The 25975-nt window shown below is 33.2% G+C and overlaps 1 protein-coding gene across 1 annotated transcript in view; it reads right to left on the bottom strand.

The window, feature by feature from the left end:
* Positions 1-25975, bottom strand: part of Efhc1.2 (EF-hand domain containing 1.2) — a 161738-nt gene that overhangs the window by 99108 nt on the left and 36655 nt on the right. The window contains exon 5 of the mRNA XM_074176876.1: positions 17203-17801. Coding sequence (XP_074032977.1) covers positions 17203-17801 — 599 coding nt within the window. The remainder of the gene's footprint in view (positions 1-17202; positions 17802-25975) is intronic.

Here is a 25975-nt window from a genome sequence, read left to right as displayed (position 1 = left end):
CTTTAGTGTAAAGTAATATAATGTTTTCGTGTATGCCCAAATGATAGTAGAATGTAAAAATTCATATATAATTAGTGTGGGATTCATCCACATTAGCGCTGTTATAGATGTATATCCAGCTTTCACTCTATCAACATTTTGGCATCAAAAATCTGGCAACACCGTATATTGATATTTGGTCGATCTTGAATTCTTATTACTCTTTAAGTAATTTTTAGTGAATAACATTTCAACCTCAATATATATATAGCTATATACAAATGGGATTACTTACTGGGATTACTTACTATCAAGATACACCATTATTATAGTAATAAACCGAAGGAAAACGTAATTCAGTTACATTGTGGCAGTTCGCCACTAAGTCATGTTTTGTCGTATTTATTAAATAAAAGCGAATAAAGTAATATAAAGGCTCATTTAAATTTCAACCACGTTTTAATGAAAAAATGTTTTTATTTAGCGATGACGGCCGTTTCAAGTTTAACTTATTATGAAACGGCCGTCATTACTTAATAAAAACATGTTTTCATTAAAAAATGGTGGAAATTTATATAAACTTCTGTTTATAATACGTTTCAAAGATGTATAGTTTCCACAAAGTAACTATAAAAATAATAAATTTGATAATATAAAGTAAACAATATTTTTTTATAAAAAAAACAATAAAAAACTACTTACTACGTTTGAAATTTTGATATTGGTGGAAAATTTTTATTAAAAGTTTTTTGTGATTTTTTCAGGTTATTTTGACTATTACTTTATTGGAAAATATTAGTTTTTTGTTTTGTTTGGGATTTTTTGGTAGTTTTTGAGAATTTTCGGGTTCAAGACTTCCATTTTAAGTGAATATTTATGATTATGAGATTCAAATAGCATACCAATTTGCACCCAAATATTATTTTTTCAAATTTCTTTGTTTTTTTTAGAAAAATATTAATTGAAATTATTATTACCTTAAATTATCGTTTTTAGAATTTTATGGATAATAGTCCCAAAGTATTACGAAAAATCTTAATTATTTCCTAAAAATTGGAAATATTTCAAAAAAATATATAGTCCCAATAGAAATGAGCTTCCTCCAGCTTCTATTTCAGACACATTTTAATTAGATTAGATTATTAATCCTAGTCTAAGAGTTTTTATGTTAAATTAGTTTTCTGTTTCAGAACATTTCCTAAAACTTTCGGTAATAGTGTATTCTTGAAACAGCTTAGCTACCTAATCCAAACTGGAATTGTTCGAAAAATATAAATCCAGTATGATCCAAATAATAGTAAGGTTAATAAAATAAAATTAAATATATGAAAGTTTTTATTTAAAATCAGCTCCAAACAACCAAGCAGGTAATAATAAAATCAACAAAGAGAACACAAGATTCACATCTATTTTTTTATCAAAAATATTTTTAAACAGCCAAAAATTAAAATATAAGTTACATAAATGACTGTTAATGTAACTAAGATATAATTAATGAAACGGAAATACTTTTCCAAGTGTAAAGCAGAAATGAAATTAAGATTTATATTTTTCATGCCAACAGCTAAAAATAACTTCACTTTTTCGTGGAGTATGCATTTTGAATGAAGACCTTTATCGCTTTCCAGTCTTTGTTATCTAACAAGTTGGGATGTTTTTCTTTCAGTTCTTCACATTCCATCTGAGTTGGAGCTTTTTTTTTCTGTATATGTTCATTAAAAAAAGAAATAACCAACTTCTTTTGCTGTTCTGTCCACCTAATCCATTCAATTTTTTTAGGTTTTTCCTCAGTATAATTTTCATTTATATTAACTTGTCGATGGTTCTGGACTTGGCTGAACAGAGTTTTCAATTCTTCCATAGCGTCTTCTATTTGCAGTCCTTCGTCATTTTCTATTAAATTTTCTTCCATGTCGACCGTTATTTCCTCTAAAGATTTGCCTGTGAAATTTGCTGCCGAACCTTTCTCCATTAATAATAAAATTTTAGAAATTTTTGCTGTCTGATATATATCGTCAGGCAGCCTATATGACTTCTTATGAATTCCAGTAGTGTGTCCCATAAACGACGCTAATTGTTCTAGGTCATTTTCCGTCATGTGGAACACTTGAGAAAGGGTTGCTAAATGTTTTCTTAGGCGCGTTGATGTGAGCGCTTTCGGGTTTTTAGCACCACATGAATTTGCATGTTGCTGCAGTATTTTATATCCCCTGAAAGGTTTATCAGAACCGCTACTCACAAAAAAATATTTATATGCTTTTCTCTGGCACAAAATAATGAAAATATGACGCTGTACATCGGGACTAAATAGAACTGGTACGCCACGATCCCTTTTTCCCCTAATAACAACTCTTTTGAATTTTTGTAATAACACTTTTTCGGCCGGAGAAACTACTTCTGAAAATTCCTCATATTTAGTTTCATTTGGTTTTTCTGAATTGAGGTAAGTGTCTAACAGGAGACGTTGCAACTCTCCAGGTCTTTTCCTGTTCAATAAAATTAACCAACAATAAATAGTTTCTAATAATATATTATAAGATTTGCTATTTGCGAGATCAGATTTTAATACTCCAGCACATTCTTCTGCTTCAACACACAGATATTGTTTTAATAACAGCAAATCACTTGCGAGCGGAACAATTGTAATTTTGTTCCACTTTTGCATATTTAAGTTATTTGAAGCTTCGGTGGATATATCATATCTCCAGTTAGCCTCTAAAAGTTTGATCATCGTTTGCAAATCTGCTTGAGCAACAGCTGTGGAAATATTAGAATAAACATCTTTTTTTTTTCAAGCATAAACAATTGCGATGTCACAACATTGTTTTAGTGCAGTGCTAATATTCATTGCAAAAGTTGGTGATTTAAAAACCTCTTCAAATGGATCATATTTTGCAATTATTTTAGTGGCAGTTATCAAATGATCGTAGCATTTTGGATTTAAGGCATCAAATGATGTTTTTACGGTTGGTTCTAATTTTCTCACTTCGATAAGAATTTTAGATAGCAACATTCACAAAATGAGCATCCCGATGAGTTTTAATATATCTAGCCCCAATTGCACAAATGAGGGTATCTTTCTTGGCTACCATTGATACTTCATCCATCCTCATAGTTGGAAACACTTTTTGCTGCAGTTCTTTATCTATACTGAGTTTTAGTAAAAACCTCTTCTGAGTTCCGGCATTTGATTATGGCGCCATAAATGACGTTTAGAATAAAATCCCAAACAAAATTCACAAGCAATGTATGAACTTTGAGTGTGAGGTAAATTTGGTTTTTTCATTGCTTTGAAATGTGTCTGAGAGTTTACGTAATTTCCCCTTTTACGCAAATCTGTGAGTAGATATTTTCTTTCTTTGCTGCCTACAGGCTTTGATATTATTTTAGTTACTTCAACTTCATGGGAATGATATTTAATCACGTGTCTAGCGAAATTTAGTACAAGGTCTTCACAGAAATAACAGTAGTCCCTCGTTCTCACTCTCTTGGTTCAGGTTCTTCTTTTTGCTTAATATTCATGAGAGATGTTAGATTAAATTCTTGTTGTAACTCTTGTGATTCCTCATTTTTCTGCTCCAGGTGTAAAGTTTTAGCATAAAAAAACACAAATAATCAACAGATGATTACTATAGATTTTCCTGCCTCTCCTATCGATACTATTTTTCTTTTTACTTGTTCCATTATCACTTCTATTTCTCTTGTCATTGCTACTTCTCTTATCATCACTAGTTCTCGTATCATTACTACTTGTCTTATCATTACTACTTTTTTCATCTTTACTATTGTTAATATCTTTACAATTTTTCTTTTCCTAGAAGAAAGAAAGCAAGCTAGCAACAGCAACAGTAAATACAATATATGAATACCTTTGAAATCCCATATTCGCTGCCTTCACTATCGGAACTAGGGGAATATATTGGATCTTTATCCTAGTCGTAATAAAACGAGTCCTTAAAAAATGTATTCAGAAAATAGATGTTTTTGACATAACACTACAGTAAAAACAATTAGTCAAATAACTAACCCGTATTTCTTGTGGTAAGTGTATTTAAGCTGGAGTGAAACTAAGTAATATCAATGTATTTTGTTTCAAAATATTGAAAATTTTACCTCTAACAAAAATTCCAATCCTTTAATTGGATCTGGAGGAGGACTTTCTAAAGGGAAATGATGATTCTCTTGGGAGTCGCGCAAGTTCTCCGATGGAGCCACAGGATCTAAAGAACTATTCTCCTTAAAATAATTACTCTCCGTTAGAGATGAGAGAACATTATTTTCGGCAGAAACCGAAGAACTATTCTCCTTATTACAATCATTATTTTTCGTTGCAGATGAAGAAATATTTTTTGTCACTTGAACCGAAGAACAATTCTCGTTATTGAGAAAATTATTCTCTTTAGGAGAAAGAGGCACATTACATAAGCGGTTATATGTAAATGAGGTCCTTGGAGTTTTCCCTAAAAGTTTTATTAAAAAGTTTAACTTTTCCAAAGGAAATACGATATGATTATACAATAATGTACATGTCTATTCGAGCTGGCATTAAATAAAGAATCGTTATTGTCTTTGTTCGTCAGTATTTTGTAAAAATAATCAAAAATATCTTATTTGCATCTTACTTTTACAGATTCACTGTATTATGTCCTTTATATAAAAGCTATATATATTATTATTGAATAGCAAGTGACTGAAATAATTCGAAAGCGAGTGACTAAAATTACTTTGAGATTTGGATCATTCAGAATTTTTCTTCAAAACTCTATCCGAGAAATTAATAAAGCAAAAGTAAATTATTCCAACTTAAGTAGACACACCATATATTGTAGCAAAAAAGATATAGAAAATATAGTGAAGCTACAAGAATGTAAAAAGCATAAAGACGTCAGAAGGATGTAATATTAAGGTGGAAATCATAAATATACTTACCTAAGGATCCCGCTTAAGCCATTATTTTAGAAGCTCTAGAACTATCTTAGCACAATGATACTTCTCTCTTTCAACACAAAATCTAAACTGAACTATATTCTCTGAATACAGTAACTTCAAAACAGAAAAGTACTCCCACCACATTGGCGAAAAATAATAGTTTGTAAGCAGACTGCAATTTGTAGTAAAATTTCAATACGTTTTTATAAATTATGACGTCTTAATGATGGTAAAATATCTTTCAATAGATCACATACACGATTGCTACTAATGTTACATGAATTAAACTTTTAATAAATTTGTTTGTATATTGAGTCCATAATGATAGTACATGTGCAAATAAGATGCCAAAATCATATCTCTTGTCAATGCTGAAAAATTGGCAACCTTGTTTGACGCCAGAATGTTTCGTTATGGAATGATTTTTTGTACAGAAGTCAAAATTCACCTTGGAGTGGAATATATAAATATACATACCTAAAGTATGAAATAAAAACATGCCGACAACAGTGTGGGGTCTAAAAAAATCGCTGAATCTATATACACGGTTATTTTTTTGATAAACTTACTCCTTCTAGGTGACGCCAGATTACCGTTTCATGTACGGACGTCAAAATGATAGAATGGTGTATATTTATATATATATATATATATATATATATATATATATATATATATATATATATATATATATATAGAGAGAGAGAGGTAGTCTTTGCTGACTAGTTACGAACAATTCTTTGGAGTTATTTGGGATAGCAGCGAAGCGCAAGTGTACTCTTATAACATTATATTTCCAATATTTCGACAATGGTTTTTGTCATCATCAGGGAGCTAAGATGATAGATTTTGAATTATTACAGAACTTAAGTTAACAGACGGATACTTACAATGTTAGTGAGATTGGTCGCAATTGAGTTGAGTTAAAATTAAAATATGAACGTTGTGATCATGATAAAAACACATAACAACTGTAAAATTACAAGACATATGAAGTAAGTGAAAGCTACAAAATATATACGTTAAATGAGGAATATTCATAAAATATTTTTTTAAATTTGAGAATGAACGTGGTGATCTTAGGTTAGAAACACATCACTTGTCAATTTATTAAATTTTGAAGAAGAAGTAGACTTGGCATTTGCCGCTGGTGCAATTAATCAAAGAGTTACAGTTGCCTCCAGAAGAAAGAGTTTTGTTGTATAATTTTTTGTTAATAAGTTGATAAATGAATTTAAGTAATGTCAAATGAGTTGTCTTTGAAGGAATTCCAATTTTTGTGTATAAAAAGTAAATAGGAACATATTTCACTTGAATGTTGTAAGTCTGTTTTTTTATTCAGACAATTTTGTGATTGCGAAATGTAAGTCATTTCAAGGAATAATCTTTTAGAAGATTATAGTATATAAGAGGAATATATATATATATATATATATATATATATATATATATATATATATATATATATATAGATGTATATATATATATATATATATATATATATATATATATATATATATATATATATATATAAATATATATATATATATATATATATATATATATAAAAATATATATATATATATATATATATATATATATATATATATATATATATATATATATATATATATAAATATATATATATATATATATATATATATATATATATATATATAAATATAAATATATATATATATATATATATATATATATATCTACAGTGTGTCTCACTTCTCATAGAAACACTCCCGTATCTTCCGTAATATTCAAGGTAGAACGATGAAACTCTCAGGACTGATGGAAATGCTCAAAATGCACCTACCACCTAAATGGAGTTGGCCAAAGTGATATACACTGTCCGCTACTCGAGATGGAACACTCCATTTTTACGGTAAAACATATTAGGGGGCAAAATAGGCTCAAAATTATTTCAGATTCGTGATCTGGACTACCAATTCACTACGATTACACTTCTTTCTTGAAAAAATTTCAGTCCTGAAAAATCCGAATTTGTTTCACTTCTCATGGAAACACCTAGGTATCTTCTGTAATAATTGAAGTAGATTTTTTTTTTGTTTTGACATCAAAACATGAACGAAATTGTTTAAGAGAAACTCGACTTTTGTTTTCATATAGATAATTTATTTTTTATTTTGTTGTCAGGAAAGTTATTCCTTCTCAATAAGAGCGAAAATGGTAATTTTGTAAAAGGAACGGAAACGTGTAATCAGTGAGGTTTTAGGATGGTTAATGTTAGTTCATATTCTCATTTTCCCATTAGTTAAAAAAACAAGGATATTTTGTGGCGAAAAATGTTATGTAGTAGAAAATTCTTTCGAAGTACTACTTTCAAAATCACATTTTCAATTAAAAAACAAAACAATCAATTTCAAATGATTCAACTGTTGACAATTTTATTTTTTTGTGCCTTCTATGAAATTTACCTCCAATCGAACACATTTTTCTATGCGCCTTCTGTTTTCTCAAAATTTTCTCAGTTCTCTAGGTGTGATTTCTCTACACGCTTGTATAATTCTTGCACGGAGATCTTCCTTATTTGTTGGCCTATCCTTATAAACTTTATTTTTCAAGTTTTCTCATGAATAAAAATCCAGTGGAGTTAAATCTGGGGATCGTAGTGGCCATACTACGAGAGGGCTATCAGGTCCTATCCATTTCATAGATAGATTCCTATTCAACCAAACCCTTGTTATGCCACTATTGTGTACTGGTGAACCATCTGACTGAAAAATCATGCTGTGTCTGACATCCAAAGGTAGTTCTTCCAACACATCGGAAAATGCATTTTCGAGAAAATCAACGAATAGTCGTCCGTTTAAATTTTGATTGAAAAAAAATGGCCCGATAATATTTTCGTTCAGGATACCACACCACACATTAACTTTCTGAGATATTTGGTCTCTACAATTCACCACCCAATTTGGATTTTGTTCAGCCCAAAACCTCATGTTCTGGGAAGATACAACACCATTCGTGGTAAAGGTAGCCTCATCACTGTATAAGATATACTTTAAAAATTCCTGTCATTGAGATAATTTCCCTGCATCCATAAACAATACTCCATACGGAGGATTTCATCTCCTTTGTGCAAAGTATGTAAAAATTTGGGTTTGAACGCTTGCATTTCATGCATCTTTGAACACCTCCATATATTACTGCGGCTCATATGGAGTTGAAGCGATAAGTTTCTCAAACTAATTCTAGGATCAGCTTGATGAGCCGCCAATATCGCATCATCATCAATATGATGTTTTACAATTTTTCTGTCCTTTATTACTTGGCCGGTGCTTACGAATAGATTATATATTTTATGTACAGTTTCAGGGTGTACAGCTACCTCTAGCGAGTGTCTTCTAGTGAATTCATCGGCCGCTTCACGATTAGACCTCACCCCTTCACCAACAATTATAACAATATCAATTTTTGCTTGAAGTGACAGACGTGCCATGTTGAACTTTGTCAATCAAAATGAGCTGATATCAGTTAAAATGGGAACTTCAGAAATATTAAAATACAGGCTGATTCACGGTGGATGGCACATTAGACGTTTCTGGTGAACCAGACAACGGATCACTTTGAAAATTTAATGGAGGGCATATTCGGACATTCTCTAGCCAACTAAAATATTTTCGACAATGCGGTGTTGCCGCTTCTATTAGAAAGCAGTAGCAACTTTGATTTTTCAAATGGAACACTCTGTATATAATATTATTTTTGGAATCTCCAACAATTGCCCGACAACTTTTCTTGATATTTCCCTATACCTATCTGTTACCGTTTTCGAAATAAAAATTAATTTCAATTTTTTTCTTCGAAAATCATGACTTCTAAAAATGCCGATATCTTTTAGTTAAGAAGTACTATGATATCGAAATTTGGTTTGGAGTTAGGTGATACTTGGACACTTCCCACACGTCAGCCTAATCTCCGTTACTTCAATACAGGGTGGTAAAAAAATACAGTTTTTTCGTTTGCTTGAAAAAGTTGCTGAAATTTGATTATTTTAAATGGAACACCCTGTATATTATTGAAAATTCGGAAAGCTGCTGAAATTTGCTTTCTTTCTATGTATATCATACCTATACCTAACTAGTCAAGTTTCGGACTTATGAACATTTATTTGTGAAAATGTCCCTTCAGAATGGTATTTCCATTCGGTATTTGGTAAGCAGGCCTTGATTACTATTTGACAGTAGCGTTGTGACATTCTCCTAATAATATCGACATTTTCGTCACTTCAGAAGTTGCAAATACCTTCAAAACGATGGAACAAAACTATTCAAACGAAGTTCTTATGAATTTGTTTATTATTTTTGGACAGTGTGACAAAATTATCAGCAGAACATGTAGAAAGTTCAATGAAATGTATCCGAATCTACCGCCAATGAACCTCAAGAAATTTATACGAATTCAGAACAATTTCAATATGTTTGGATAAACTTTAAAAAAGCACCAAGAAACTTGAAATTGGAAATATTGATATGAATAATTATAAAAAAGTAAAACAATCATGTGGAATATTTCAAAATATGTTCGAATCGCTGGCCGTTCACTTCCAAGCACTTTAAAATGCGGGTGTTGACTGCTTTCGTGGTGGCAGATCTGATTTCATTGGGATCCAAATCTTCAAATGTTTGGGCAATCCTTTCTAACAATTCATCTCTCGAACGCACGGGTATTTTGTAAACTTTTTCTTTAAACATTCCCCACAAATAAAAATCTAATGGATTAAGATCGAGTGATCTCGCTGGCCAATTCCATGGTCCCAAGCGCCTCATCCACCGATCGTCAAATAGTCTATCCAGTTCTGCGCTCACTTCTCTTGTGCGTCCGTCTAGTTGTCCGTCTAGTTGGTACCAACAGTTTCGATAATCTTCGAGTGGCAGATTATCCACGAAACTGTCTACAGTATTCTCCAAAATATTCAGGTAGCTTCTGGATGTTAATGACTCCTCGTATATCACGTACCTCAATTTGTTGTCCATCAACATGCAGAAGACATTAAAATTAAATTTTTCTTGAAATCCGGCTTTTTTGTGACGTGAAGATTTTCACTGGACCAATAATGACGATTTTTTCTATTGAAAATCCCTTCTCTCGAAAATTCTGATTCATCAGTCCAAATACTTTCATTTAAAATGCGTGTCAACAACATTTCACAAAATTCTACTCTCTGTTGAGGATCTTGAGGCTTCATTGCTTGAATTTTGGTGAATTTATAATCATGCATTTTATGTCTTCGCAAGATTCTTTGAACCGATGAATATTTTATACCCAAATCTTCTTCAGCACTTCTTATCGATGACTCGGGAAATGCTTGAAAATATGCTAAGACATTAATCTGGTTGTCTTCGAAAGTTACGGGTCGAGGCAAGTTTCTTGGTGCTTTTAAAGTTGATCCAAATGCATTGAAATTGTTCTGAATTCGTATAAATTTCTTAAGGTTCATGGGCGGTAGATTCAGATACATTTCATTGAACTTTTTACATGTTCTGCTGATAATTTTGTCACACTGTCCAAAAATAATAAACAAATTCATAAGAACTTCGTTTGAATAGTTTTGTTCCATCGTTTTGAAGGTATTTGCAACTTCTGAAGTGACGAAAATGTCGATATTATTAGGAGAATGTCACAACGCTACTGTCAAATAGTAATCATGGCCTGTTTACCAAATACCGAATGGAAATACCATTCTGAAGGGACATTTTCACAAATAAATGTTCATAAGTCCGAAACTTGACTAGTTAGGTATAGGTATGATATACATAGAAAGAAAGCAAATTTCAGCAGCTTTCCGAATTTTCAATAATATACAGGGTGTTCTATTTAAAATAATCAAATTTCAGCAACTTTTTCAAGCAAACGAAAAAACTGTATTTTTTTACCACCCTGTATTGAAGTAACGGAGATTAGGCTGACGTGTGGGAAGTGTCCAAGTATCACCTAACTGCAAACCAAATTTCGATATCATAGTACTTCTTAACTAAAAGATATCGGTATTTTTAGAAGTCATGATTTTCGAAGAAAAAAATTGAAATTAATTTTTATTTCGAAAACGGTAACAGATAGGTATAGGGAAATATCAAGAAAAGTTGTCGGGCAATTGTTGGAGATTTCAAAAATAATATTATATACAGAGTGTTCCATTTGAAAAATCAAAGTTGCTACTGCTTTCTAATAGAAGCGGCAACACCGCATTGTCGAAAATATTTTAGTTGGCTAGAGAATGTCCGAATATGCCCTCCATTAAATTTTCAAAGTGATCCGTTGTCTGGTTCACCAGAAACGTCTAATGTGCCATCCACCGTGAATCAGCCTGTATAAACAGGAACTCACAAACAGAAAACAACTGGAACACAGAAACAATATCCAACACAAATGGGTACAGGAACAATAAACACAATGGGAACAAAAACACGGCAGAAACAACAGGAACAACGGTGATTCAAAGAACAACAATACTAGAAACAACAAATGCAATAGAAACTGGTCTGGGGGTTAATACAACAAGATCTTTCAACAATATTGTCAGGTTGACAGTAAATATCAATGAGCAACTGTTTTCCACGGTGATTTCAGGGCACCGCATGATTCAATGAAACTGATGTAATTCAATCCCTTCAAATGATTTCAGACAACAATTCAGCAAGTAGGTAAAATAATCTGAATTCTACCTGTTCACCGAGTGCGATTTTTTCTTTAAAAATTAACAGTTGTTTCGGTGTTGCAATGAGTATGAAGATTAATTTTGTTTCGGATGGTAAAATGTTTCCTCAATATTTTGATAAAGGACCCCGCACATTTCTTATGAGAAATGGCTTGCCTTGAATTTTGCCGAAATTTTGATATGTTGTAGTTCTTGATGTGCTGATTGGAAGCGTCCACAGCCAAAGCTCAGAATTATACAGTTTTCGAGATGTGAACCTTTGAATATAGATTTTTTCCATTTTTTGCAGTTTTTGCTCATCAATCGAGACCTCCCACTTTTGGTTGGGATAGAATTTGGATGTTCAGCAACCAGAATTAGTTTTACGAATAATCTTCTTCAGTTATAATAGATGCCTCCATCGAAAATTTTTCATATACTGCTTCACACTATCTCGATAATCTGAGAATGTGGTGCTGTGACATTTTCCTCAGATAGGCTCAAAATGGATGATAGCATCTCACAGCATCTGTATCTTTCATACCTGAGAGTACTTTTCAGATAGAATGAAGGGGTTCAGGTATTGGAAGCGAACTATTTTGCGCCGTAATATGATTTACCTAAAAATGGGGTGTTCCATCGCGAGTGGTGTACAGTGTATATCACTTTGGTCAACCCCATTTAGATGGTAGGTACATTTTGAGCATTTCCATCAGTCCTGAGAGTTTCATCTTCCTACCTCGAATATTACGGAAGATACAGGGGTGTTTCCATGAGAAGTGAGACACACTATATATATATATATATATATATATATATATATATATATATATATATATATATATATAAAATAAAAAATAAATAGATAAGTACTTTTGGAACATTCCCATATTGATTTCAATCTAAAAGCCACCGGTAGACAGCTGTTTCAGCCTATTGGGCATCGTCAGTACCGGGCAGGCGGTCCTCGATTGAAGACAAAATGAGAAAAACCAAGAAAGTACTTGATAAAAATAGCTACGTAAACGCAAGCGAAACATAAGTGGAACCACCTATTGGTGTGACACCCAAGTCAACTTGCCAAGTTTTTTATGTCTGTTTTATAGGAAGTTGTTAAAATATTCGTTAGAAATTTACAAAGTTTTGAGTTAGGTGCATCAATGGAAGATACAATTGGTCGCATGGATAAGGTAGGTTTATGAACTTTAGGTAACGAATAAAAACGTGGTGCTATGGAATTGTATATCATTAATGATTTAGCTGTAATATTATCTATTTTGTGACAATTTTTCAAATTTGTAACAATTTTATTTGCTTTCTGTTGTAGTGTAGAAGTTGGGTCTGATTTAAAAATTCTATAGTATTTATCGTTTTCTAATAATATATGATTTTCATTGATGTATTGGTCTCTACACATGGCGACTGTAACGTTACCTTTGTCACTATTCATGATGATAATTTCTGGATGTTCTTTCAGATATTTTCGGCTTTTATTATACAATTCATTCAAATAGTGTTCGTTGTCATGATTTTTGTGTAGAAAATTTGTTATTATATTCGTTACTTGTGTTCTATATAAATATTTTTTAGTCACATCGAAATTCTCCATTATATATTCCAAATCTGCTAATAGAGACAAAATGTTAATATTATATATATATATATATATATATATATATATATATATATATATATACATAGAAGAGTAGTTTTTTGAGGATTCGGTCTGATTAGAATAAATATTACTCTTTTTAGCCCGAGCTTTCATATATATATATATATATATATATATATATATATATATATATATATATATATATATATATATATATAACATAATAACGGATAAAACAGCATACCTGTGCTATGTGAGGATATTTAATTTGGAAATTTCAATTCCGAAAGACGTCTTCAACATCAAAATGACAATTTTTTGACATTGAATAATGTGAAATACTTTCTCTAATTTTTTATTGTCGTTCATCATGGTGATTTATACTGTGTTAATATTACAGGATGTATTCAGATTTATATTTTTTGTTAGTAAAAATGAATAAATTTTGCTGAGGTTGTCGATGTCGGTTTTTTTGTTGCTATTGTTTTCTTTAATTTTGATTTCAGCCATTTCCAGAAATTGCCTTTTATTTGAAAATGGTTCGAAATGGAAAATTTTGGTGTTAGTATAATTGACTGAATGATCATTATCTAGAACGTGTTGTGTGAGAGCACAAGAATTTCGTTTTAAATTTTTACAATTACTTTTATGAAGAGCTATGCGGGTTTTTGAATTGTTTTTTGTTTGACCTATATATATATATCTTATCACAATTGTTGCAGGGAATTTCGTAAACTACATGTGACTTTTCAAATAACGGATCTTCATCTTTCAATTTTATTATGTTTTATATATATATATATATATATATATATATATATATATATATATATATATATATATATATATGTATATATTTATTATGTCCTTTTTATATTACAGTCCTCGATAAAGCTAATAAACATTAGCGAAAGCTCGGGCAGCTAAAAAGAATAATATTTATTATTAGCAGACCGAATCCTCGAAAACCTATATATAAATATATATATATATATATATATATATATATATATATATATATATATATATATATATATATTTATATATGTGTATATATATATATATATATATATATATATATATCGGAGGTGAAATTAGAGATAATATCACATACACGGATCAAATACCCGGAAAACCAGTTCAGCATATATATATATATATATATATATATATATATATATATATATATATATATATATATATATATATATATATATATATATATATATATAATCTAGAAAGGTTAATACAGTCAAGCTGCTGGAAAATAATTCCATGAAAATCAAAAAATAAATAGATGAGTACTCCTTGATCATTCCCATATTGATTTCAATTTAAGAGCCACCGGTATACAGCTGTTTCAGCCTATTGGGCATCGTCAGTACCGGGCAGGCGGTCCTCGATTGAAGACAAAATGAGAAAAAACCAAGGAAGTACTTGATAAAAATAGCTGCGTAAACGCAAGCGAAACATAAGTGGAACCACCTATTGGTGTGACACCCAAGTCAACTTGCCAAGTTTTTATGTCAGTGTTGGTGGTTTGACCAATCAACCGACAACTGCGGTGGCAGAAATTTGGGAAGCATATATATCGGACAATTATTTCAATCATATGAATTTGTACAGAGTGTGCCCAATTGGAAATTCCTGTTTTCAAACTAGAAAGATGAAAACTATTATCGTTTATGAATTGCAGCATGTTTTTCGAAAACGAGTATTTTCGAAAAGTTGCTGTTACTTTTTTTTCTGTCAATTTTTCTTTGTTTCTATGAAAACATATTTCCACAGCTTTCTTTGACGTGTGAAAAACTCATTTTTCCAAATGGGATATCAATAGTTATTGATGGCAAACTATTTTTGTAAAAAGACACTCTGTATAAACTATTTTTGTAATGAGACACCCTGTATATTCCTGAATAATCCAATAGAGCTTAAAATAACCTTCCAAACCTTCCATGTAGACTTTGTTACGCACACTTTGATCAAGTAGTCGGACGATGCGGCGATAAAACAGAATGCAAATCTTCACCGGTAGCTGTCAAATGTTGATTCAAGCAGTGAAGACGTTTTTCAATCAGTTGTTTATGTTCAATTTTCAAACACATTCGCAATGAAGTATGAGAATTATGATAAATGGGATATGTGCTGATAAAATATGTTTTTTCTATCAACCAGCTATCGCACCCATACGTACAACTCTGAAGTCGAAACTTATGCGAGCTAAGGGCTAACGAGGTCTTACCTTTCAACGTGTGATTCCTAGTATGTTTAATACAAACCGGGAAAAATTCAGAAGCAGCAAGCAATTTGCAACACAACCTAATTGTTGGTGGTCAATTCGAAAAGAAGAAACCAACAGATATAAGGAGCTGGGAGAAATAGTCGTTTAAGGAGCTGTTAAAAATAATCCCAAAACGTCATCGCAAAATTTGAAAATAACTGAATAGAACTAAGGTTAGGAGGATTTCGAAAAAACACAAATACGAGCCATACAGGACGAGACGAGCTCATCAACCCAGACCAGAAAATTTTGAACGACGTATGGCTTTCTGCCAGTGGTTCCTGGAAGGTTGTAACCATGTGCGTGATTTTTTGTTGAATTGTATTTGGACAGACCAAGGTTATGTGAGCTGTGCCGGCATTTTCAACCACTACAAATCTTATACTTGGGCACAACAAAATTATTTTTTTATTGTAGAGCAGAAAATTCAGGGAAGATTTGGATTTAGTGTGTGGGCAGGTGTGTTCAAAGGTAGAATTATAGGTCCGTTCATTTATAATGGTACTCTCACATCTCAGAAGTACTCAGACATTTTAGGGCATAATATTGAACCCCTTCTTAATGAATAGCCACTAATGGAGCTCTAAAAAATATATTTACATAGAAAAAAAAAATTTAACAGGAACAAAGTTACATCAACATTTCGAAAACACACATGCTGTAACTGAGAAACGATGATAGATATCGATATGCGGTTTTTACCTTTGAATTTGTTCTAAAATTTAACCCTCAAAAACAGCTATCAGTTTTCATCTATCTAGTTTGAAAAAAGGAGTTTTTTTTTAAATGTTTAATTTGACCCCCTCTGTACATTGATTAAACTGTAATATCCTACTACAACAGCAGCGGCATCGCTTTATTCATGAATCACATTACCGGATATACATAATTTTTAATAGAAAAACACTGTAACTGATATCATATTCATCACATTTCTAAGGTCTTTCTGCCCCATGCCTATTTCTCATTTCCTGGTAACTTCCTGTCAAAGTCACATGACACGTCGCTTTTCGGTTTAGAAATCGAGCGTTTCACGAAAAATTTTATTATCGTGATATCTAACTAAACTCCTTTTCTCCTTTGTGATATTTCGTGATTTTTCTAACAATCCCCATTCAAGCCTCACACGATCAATGGACGGCCCCTTTCACAGACTATGCATTTGGAAAATCTTACTACTTGTATAGAAAATGCATTAGCAGAGTTTTACACCATACGGGTAGAAGGCCAAGACTCTATACTTTCAAAAAATATTAAAATTTTACAATAACGAAAATGTATTGAAAACAATGATGTGAAGAGATAGTGCCAAAAATGTACTAGCACTCAGGGCGGAAAAGATTGAACTTTTCACAATTTCAGGACTATATGAGCCTGCAGCAGTCGCCTTTTCCAATCTGTCTGGACAATTTTATTATTTTATTGAAGTGGTGAAAAAAACTGCAGGCCCTCAAGCCATGGAATTTCCAACCTAAGTTCCAATAAAATCTTAATTCTGAATTACTTCTAGCGATGCAACATCCAAAACAAGCACTGCTTCCGAACATCAGAACTGCAAGAGTAATGCAGTTCAGGTGTTTGGGAGCAGCGTTTGTTTGGAATCTAGTATTCATGCTTATTCAGACTTCAGTTCCGACCAATACCGTCAACAACTGAAAATCATCAATTTTGTGACTCATTTCATAAGATGATGAGTAACTATGGAGAAATAAATCATATCATAGGTACCTGTCATAAGCCAGAAATTTCTTGAAATCCTTATGCGGCGCTTTCGGTTCCACGGTAATACAATTCTGCGCTGAATCTTCATGAGTGCCAAACCCGTTCCAAGGAGGCAACTCTCTATGTTTCGGAGGAGGAATATCTTCAGCTTTTTTAATAATATCAGGAATCTCCAACGGTGTGAATTCACTGATACCGTACTTTTCAGCATAATAACCTCTTGTGAAGGAATCGCAATCGGTCAAAACTATTTTTCTACCATAGCAGTTCAAAATAGCACCGATACTCAAATCTTTCTCTGTATAATAGCAAACCTTGTGTCTTCCACAATCCAAGGGGTCGATTAGGTACCTTCTACTAGATAAAGCCGACCCTAGTACATTCAATACTGTGTTATGGGAGTCGTCGCCTGGTGAAGGAAGCTCTTTGTAAACTTGAGGAAGTTTTCCCCGTCTGAGAAAAATGAAACCGGGTTCGTCACTTGACTGTACTTGAAGTTCTTTGATTTCGATAGTGTCGTCTGCTAGATAGTAACGGATCCCTAGATGATGTACGTAACCATATTCAGTGTCTTTATCATCCCAGTATCCTTTGAAGTGGAGGACCTAGTAACAAAGTGATTCATCAGCAACTCTAAATAACAAATTCTCTGCTAGGAAAATTCAAATCAGATAACCGGCGATTTCAAATCGTTCTGGTTATTTTTTTGCGTAAAGCAAGTTTTTTGTTCCTGGAGGAAACGCTAACATATAAGAGTTCCTTCTAGTATCCTCAAACTGGTTAGTAAAATCTAATTTTACTAACTATATATAACTATTAATTTATTTTAGAATTTTATTCACTCCGATAATTTACTACGTATTTTTCACGAAGAAAAATATTTTATTTATCAGTCGTTTTTTTCTGGTTCTCTATCCTTATACAAAAATGTGGGAAACTTCCAAAGGAAGAAATAAAGCAATCAATTTCGAAATAAACTCTTCACGAAGGTTTGTAGATCATGCAAGGAATCAACTGGAAGAAAAAGTCTTGTCAAAACAACTACTTTCGTATAAACATTGAATTACACGAGGTACTTTCGAAACAACTATTTTTAAAGTAACATTGAATAATACAAAAACACTTTTTCTCATTCAGTTTATACTCCAAACATTCCAAACATGGGACACTGTTATCCCCAATGGCGGACATCGATGTTTCGAAATGAGACACTTGCCTTATTATCTCTTCAGCACCAAAATAGATAATACTGAATGGAAAGGAGTATATTTTTCGTCTGAAAGAAGTAGAAAGCCAAAACCTTTCTTTCCAAAAAATTATTGTCTCCTAAAAATTTACCCCTTTCCATTGATGTCAATGCTGTTGATTGACTTCTGAAACATTTCATGTAGTACAAGGTGCTCCCTAGTTCGTTGCAATTTCGATACTATCCATATTTTTTTCAAGGCGGGTCCATTCCTGAGGAGCTGTTGAAAATGTACTCCTCTCCAGATATTGAGAATATACGCTGATTTTTTGAATTTACGTCTTAATCCACATTAATTGGAGAATGATTGACAAAACCCCACGGTTTTGTCAATCATTTTCGTCTGCTTCCAAAATGTGTTCTAACAATTTTGATCCTGTTAATTGTCTATTTCTGATTCGAAATCGATGTTCATTCTCACACACTATGAATTGTCTCGAAGTTTCACCAATTTGTGATGTTGAATTTGTGATGCTGTTTGAAAAATAAATTGATTTTCAATATTCAGTTGATTTTATATTATATCCATTGTTTGTTTGAAGGTGGTTGACGATGTTTCATGATGTATTTCATCAGTTCGGACTTCCATTGTCTAATATAATATAAATTGATTTGAAATCCCTGAAAAAAATAAAAAGAATAACTGAAAATAACAATTTTATTAACAAAAAACTGAAATTACACGTAAATAACACACAAGCTACAACCAGAAAAATAAAAAATTGAAATTTCAATAAAAACTGAAAATTAAAAAATATTATCAACAAAAATGAAAAATAAAAATAAAAATCATTTTTGTTGATAATACTTTTTGATTTTAAGCTTTTATCAATATTTCAATTTTTTATTTTTCTGGTTGTACCTTATATGTTATTTCCGTGTAATTTCAGTTTTTTGTTAATAAAATTGTTATTTTCGGTTAATCTTTTTATTTTTTTCAAGGATTTCAAATCAATTTATATTATATTAGACAATGGAAGTCCAAACTGATGAAATTATATCCATTGTTGAATCTAACAACGAATCTGGATTGGTGTTCTATTTCTGGGCAAATTTTATCCACCATAATTATCCAATTCATTTTTCTGCTGTAGTTATCGCAAATCGATTTTGCACTGATATAGAGACAAATTATAATGTCGTTTTCAACACTCATATAGTGGTTTGATGTGTAGTGGAGGTATGTAATAGTATGTGTCTTTTTCGGTAAACATTTTTATCAAATTTATCTGACGATCTCTTCAACATTACCTAAGTTAACCATTTTGTTCTGTTGATAGAAGATAATAGCAATTTAGTTCATTTGTATTTTTATGTTTTATTTCTTATTGATTGCTTAATAAATTATTCAAAAATAAAATTGTTTGATAAAACAATAGTCCCTTCGAATAGAAAATGTAGCCATCACGTTAAAAAAGACTACTATATTCAATTCCTATCTCAATTGAAAATCACATATCGGAAGTGTATCATATATCGATGAAAACTGATTTATTCCTCCACAAAAAATAACTTCCATTCAATAATTACTGAATGCCCGCCCGCCATGTTTTTTCCTCAAGCCGATTTTTCCTTCATTATTATTATTATACCATTATTTTTATAATTCAACAGTGTCGCTATCACGCTTAATTTACGTGCCAACTTAGACAGCTTTTACTGCCCTTCTGACATGTTGGATCGCACGTTGAAACGTTAGACCCTCCATCGACGTCGACGTCATTTTATTCTACCCACGCTTAATTTCAAAAACCCGGCAACGCTTCATAAGTCACATCGTCCCCATAAACTATGCTTTATATCACAACCGACAACACCGAACTGTTTTCGCTACCAAACGTTTGTTATCTTTCAAACGGATCAGCTCGATACCATCTCCATCTCTCTCACACTCATATAACAAATCGGGCCCTCCCACTTTTACACACACTCTTATGAAAAGTGGAGGAGTGGGGGTGTTCTGTAGAGACTCTTACTTTCATCCGAACGGACAACGCGCAACCCCTGGCCCCGACATCTCCCGAGGAAATGAAAGACATCCTAAGACGTCTTCCCACTCTGAAAGCACCAGGCCCGGACCACATAACAAACCGGGCACTGAAAGTACTACCGCGCAAGGGTATAGCAGCCATAACTCACATCATAAATGTTATACTCAGATTGCAGCACTTTCCGTACCCGTTCAAAGAGCCAACGGTTATTCACATCCCGAAGCCCAAGAAGAACCACCTGTTCCCAGATAATCATAGGCCAATAAGCTTACTGTCTTCCATAAGCAAAGTGGCGGAGCGTATCATCTCGAAAATCAAACCAGAGAGCTAGGAATCCTCCCGGACGAACAATTCGATTTTAGATCAGAACACTCAACAGAGCTACAAGTCCTCAGGGTAGTAGACTTCGCGACTGAAGGCTTCAACCTCAGCAAAGGATACAACACCGGAGCTATCTTCTTAGACGTCTCCAAGGCGTTCGATAGAGTTTGGCATGACGGACTACTGGTCAAGATGGGCGATTTTGGATATTCAAAACCAATCGTAAGATCAACTCAGTCTTTTCTAGCTGACAGGCGATGCCGTTGCAGAGTAGGAGACGAACTATCAACTGCTCCGCAAGGAGCAGTCCTTTCGCCACACCTCTTCTCCGTATACACAGCGGACGTGCCCAAGGCAGAGAACAACTTCAACAAGTTGGCACTCTACGCGGACGACACGGTCCTGCTGGCGAGATCCACGAGCCAAGTGCATGTCACAAGATACTTGCAGCAACAGGCAGATTAGAGGAGTGGGCCAACCTGTGAAAGATCAGTATAAACCCTGACAAGAGTCAGGCGATACTGTTCACTCGCAGGCGTGTACAACCAGAAGGCAACGTCATCTTTAACGGACAAGAGATTCCGTGGACCAACAAAGCGACATAGCTGGGGTCATCCTAGACAGGAAACTAACATTTCAGTCTCACGTACGGCAGAGAATCGAAATGTCTAGACACGCCAGACAACGCCTAGCACCAATTATAGGACGAAGAAGCAAGATGGGATTGAAAGTGAAGTTGCTGATAATTAATACCGTTCTCATGCCCATAATAGTGTATGCCTGCACTGCCTGGAGCCAGTGCGCACAAACACACAGTCGTTTATGAAGGCGAGCGTAAGGGCCGCCGTAAACGAACCTCACCTCACTATATCCCAAACAGATATACAGCGTGACTCACGGTCGATGGTAGGTTAGACGTTTCTGGAAAACTCAAAGCATAATTTTTCTGAAAATTTCACCTCTCACATTTCCTTAACTGTTCTATCGATCTAAAATATTTTCAGCATTGCGGCGTTGCCACTTCTATCAAAAAGTCCTAGCAATTATATTTTTTGAATGGAACACCCCGTATATTAATACATTTTTAGAATCGCTCTAGTATTTTAATATTTTTTCGTTAATAATGTCCTATACCTATCTCTATCTGTTCTCGAGATAAAAAATAAATTGTGCTAAATATTGTCCAAAACATAGCCTTAATTGAAATTAAGTACATCAGTACTCTCAATTCATGAAAAGTTGATATTTTGATGATAGTTTGGACAAACTCGAAAAATTCAAATTACACCAAGAAATACACTCCATATCATACAGGGCGTGCTAAAATTACTATTATTTCCATTGTGCATAAAAGTAGTCGAAAGTTCATTTTTTCAAATGAAACCTCCGGTATATTACTCGATAAATTGAAAGATGGTGAAAAATGCTTCGAAATGATATGCATGTCCCTATACCTAAATCGTCAAGTTTTCTTAATATAGCCGTGTTTGTGGAAAAATAGTTATTCACGTTTTACCTACAAGTGTTGAAAGTGGCATTTCATTTTGTCAGTGGGGATTATTGCAAAACGAGCGTCAGCAAGTGGAGCAAACTCACGAGCAAAATAAAATCACTTTTAACAAATGTATCATACAAATTTTTTTGTATAACGTTACTGCTGATAATAAAAAAAATAATAGGGTCCATGGGATTTGAACACACGATTTTTGGATTACAAGGCATATGTCACAACTACATACGCCAACTCACGTTATTTTAAGGAGGATTATTGGTTAGTCATGAAGGACTTTCTACAGTTGGACTGAATACTACTTCGTTATCGTCATTAACTTCACAGGGATTTAATATTACCAATAGCACGAACTGCATGTGTGAACTTTTCTAAATGATTTTTTGGTAGGTGTTCTGATTGAAGTGTTTCTATCAAAAAGATTTTCAATAACAGTTGTACAAAAAATTCAAACGAAATTATTTATTATACACGGACAGTGTGATCAGATCATTGCCTGAACTTGTAGGAAATTCAATCAAATGTATCCTGAATTAACACCAATGAACGAGAGGAAATTTGTAAGATTACAAAATAATTTCCTTAACTATGGCTCCATATTAAAAACGCCTTCAACATTACCAAAACCTGTTACTTCAAATGAGGACAATACTGTTAACGTTTTGGCATATTTTTATGCATATCCAGAAGCTTAAATTCGCAGTACAGAAAAAGATTTAGGTGTATCACATGCTTCAGTACAATGAATTTTGAAAAGTCACGGAATGCATCCGTATAAATTTACCAAAGTTCAAGCTCTAAAAGCAGAAGACTTCGTGAATCCCTTTTGATTCATACACAGGAGGATCAGGAATTTTTGTCAAAAATAATTTGGAGCGACGAATCAAAATTTACGAGGGATGGTATTTTCAATAGAAGGAATAAACATTTTTGGGCTGATCATAATCCTCATGTTACAAAAGAAATGGGTTTCCAAGAAAAATTTGACCTGAATGTTTTCTGTATTCTGAAGAACAATAAAATTAGCTTTTTTATTTATGAAGACACACTGAATGCAGAGAGATATCTCCAAATATTGAGGACGACTGTAACCGATTTTCTTGAAAATTTGCCTTTAGAGGAATATAGGAATTCGTAGTTTCAACTGGACGGAGCGCCAGCTCATTCCACCCAGGAAGTTTCCAGGAAACTTGACGAACTCTTCGACGATCGTTGGTTTAGGCGTTTAGGACCGTGGGATTGGCCACCGAGATCACCCGATCTCACGCCACTTGACTTTTTTTCATGGGGTGTTTTGAAAGGAAGTGTATACAGTACTCCAGTGCCTACCAAAGAAGAATTGCAACGGCGAATAGTGCGGAGTATTGAAGATCTGGATCCCCAGGAAATTGAAAAAGCAACCACAAGTCGCGTACAAAAAAACATTTTAAAGTGTTTAGAATGTAGTGGACAACATTTTCAGCATTTATTGTGAAAATGTGATATTTTGTCTACAATTTTGTTATTTTGAATCATCCTATTCTGTTATTGTCTGTACTTTCACATGTTTTAGCCCACAAAATCTTACTTTTTACCTGGAAATGACTGATTTTTGGTACAGTTGTTCCCTGGAAACTTTGAGCCATAGTTAAGGAAATTATTTTTTAACCTTACAAACTTCCTCTCGTTCATTGGTGTTAATTCAGGATACATTTGGTTGAATTTTTTACACGTTCTGACAATGATTTGATCACTTTGTTCATGTGTATAATAAATAATTTCATGAGAACTTCGTTTGAATAATCGATATTTGCATTCATTTTGGAAGATGATTCGAAACACCGTCGATAACTCTTTGTAAATTACTCATAAAAGTAACCGAACTGCTATGAGCTGAATAATTCCACTGCTACCTAAATCCAAATTCTAAAAAAAAAATAATGTTTCTAGAAGAAGCGACTTTATTGAGAAAACTTGACGATTTAGGTATAGGGACATGATATATCATCTTGAAGCATTTTTCACCATCTTTCAATTTACCGAGTAATATACAGGGAGTTTCATTTGAAAACATGAACTTTTGACTTCTTTTATGCACAATGGAAATAATACTAATTTTAGCACGCCCTGTATGATATGGAGTCGATTTCTTAGTGTTATTTGAATATTTTGAGTTTGTCCAAACTATCGTCAAAATATTAACTTTTCATGAATTGAAAGTACTGATGTACTTAATTTCAATTAAGGCTATGTTTTGGACCATATTTAGCACAATTTATTTTTTATCTCGAAAACAGATAGAGATAGGTATAGGACATTATTAACAAAAAAGTATTGAAATAACAGAGCAATTTAAAAAATGTATTGATATACGGGGTGTTCCATTCAAAAAAATAAAGTTGCTAGGCCTTTTTGATGGAAGTGGCAACGCCGCAATGATGAAAATATTTTAGATTGATAGAACAGGTAAGGAAATGTGGGAGGTGAAATTTTCAGAAAAATCATGCTCTATGTTTTCCAGAAAAGTCTAACCTACCATCGACCGTGAGTCACGCTGTATATATGTATATAAATATATATATTACAATGTAGGTTTTCACGGATGGTAGAATATGATGTGTTGTTTTTCCGGGTGTTCATCCGTTGTGTACTATTCGATAGTCGACGTTTCGACTATCGTCTCATCATCTCAGATGGCATTATCAAGACGAGTTACTGCTTCGCTTCGAGAGTTACACCTCTCGAAGGTGTAACTCACTTGAACCCAAATAACAGAAATTTCGACTCGGCACTTGGACTCAAAAAGGGATATTGTCCTTCAAAAGAGCTTCCGAAGCAAATCCGGCACCCCTGACCGGGTGCTGAGTGAGCAATTTGCCCAAATTCCAAAACAATCAAACGTACTACTCATAGAGGTGCATTTTCTTTACGAATATCGAAACTCACTTGAACCCAAATAACAGAAATTTCGACTATATCCTAACGAAGCAAATAAAGCAGCACCCTTACAATTACTACCATAGTCTAAATACAATATAACTCCTGTCATAACCAAGATTTCCCAAAAAGAAAAAACACATCAGTTTGTATCGCTCTGGGCAAACCACCTTTGTACGGAACGCACTTCCCAATATCGACTCGTCGCAGTTGGTCATCGTGGTTTAAACACCAACACAGATACACCAATCGCACTGAATGCAAATTAGGTGGATGGTGGGGAATGTATTGGGGCGAGCAGGGCAGGATTTGGCAGTGCCGCAATTTGCAGCCAAAGTCTGCAGCTCTTTTTCCAGAAATACCTGAATGGTCAGTAGCGTACCAAAATCGTGATTATGTTTTTTGAGTTTCTGATATGGCCTTATGTAAAAGCATACAGCTATACTGTATATTCTGTATCAAAGAAAATCTCTTCGGCCCCGTCCTAGAGGGTCAAACACACCCTCGGAATGAAAAAAATTCTTGAAATATGAAGGAAACGAAAGGCCACTTTGAGGTTTAACACACCCCCAAATTATTAAAATTTTTGAAATATGAAGGAAACGATAAGCCACCTTGAAATCGATAGGAGAATCTCTTCGGCTCCGTCCAAGAGGGTTAAACGCATCCCCAAAATGAATAAAATTCTTGAAATATGAAGCAAATGAAAAGCCAGTTTGAAACAAAAAAAAGTCTGTCTTAAAAACTGTTTTTCCGTTAATCAGCTGTCGCCCCCATGATTTGTTTCATTACATT

Source organism: Leptinotarsa decemlineata, unplaced genomic scaffold (genome assembly GCF_025532065.1).
Source record: "Leptinotarsa decemlineata unplaced genomic scaffold, Ldec_3_MD MMD2_P_RNA_scaffold_14, whole genome shotgun sequence".
NCBI classification, from domain to species: domain Eukaryota; kingdom Metazoa; phylum Arthropoda; class Insecta; order Coleoptera; family Chrysomelidae; genus Leptinotarsa; species Leptinotarsa decemlineata.
This window is presented reverse-complemented; position numbering and strand designations above follow the sequence as displayed.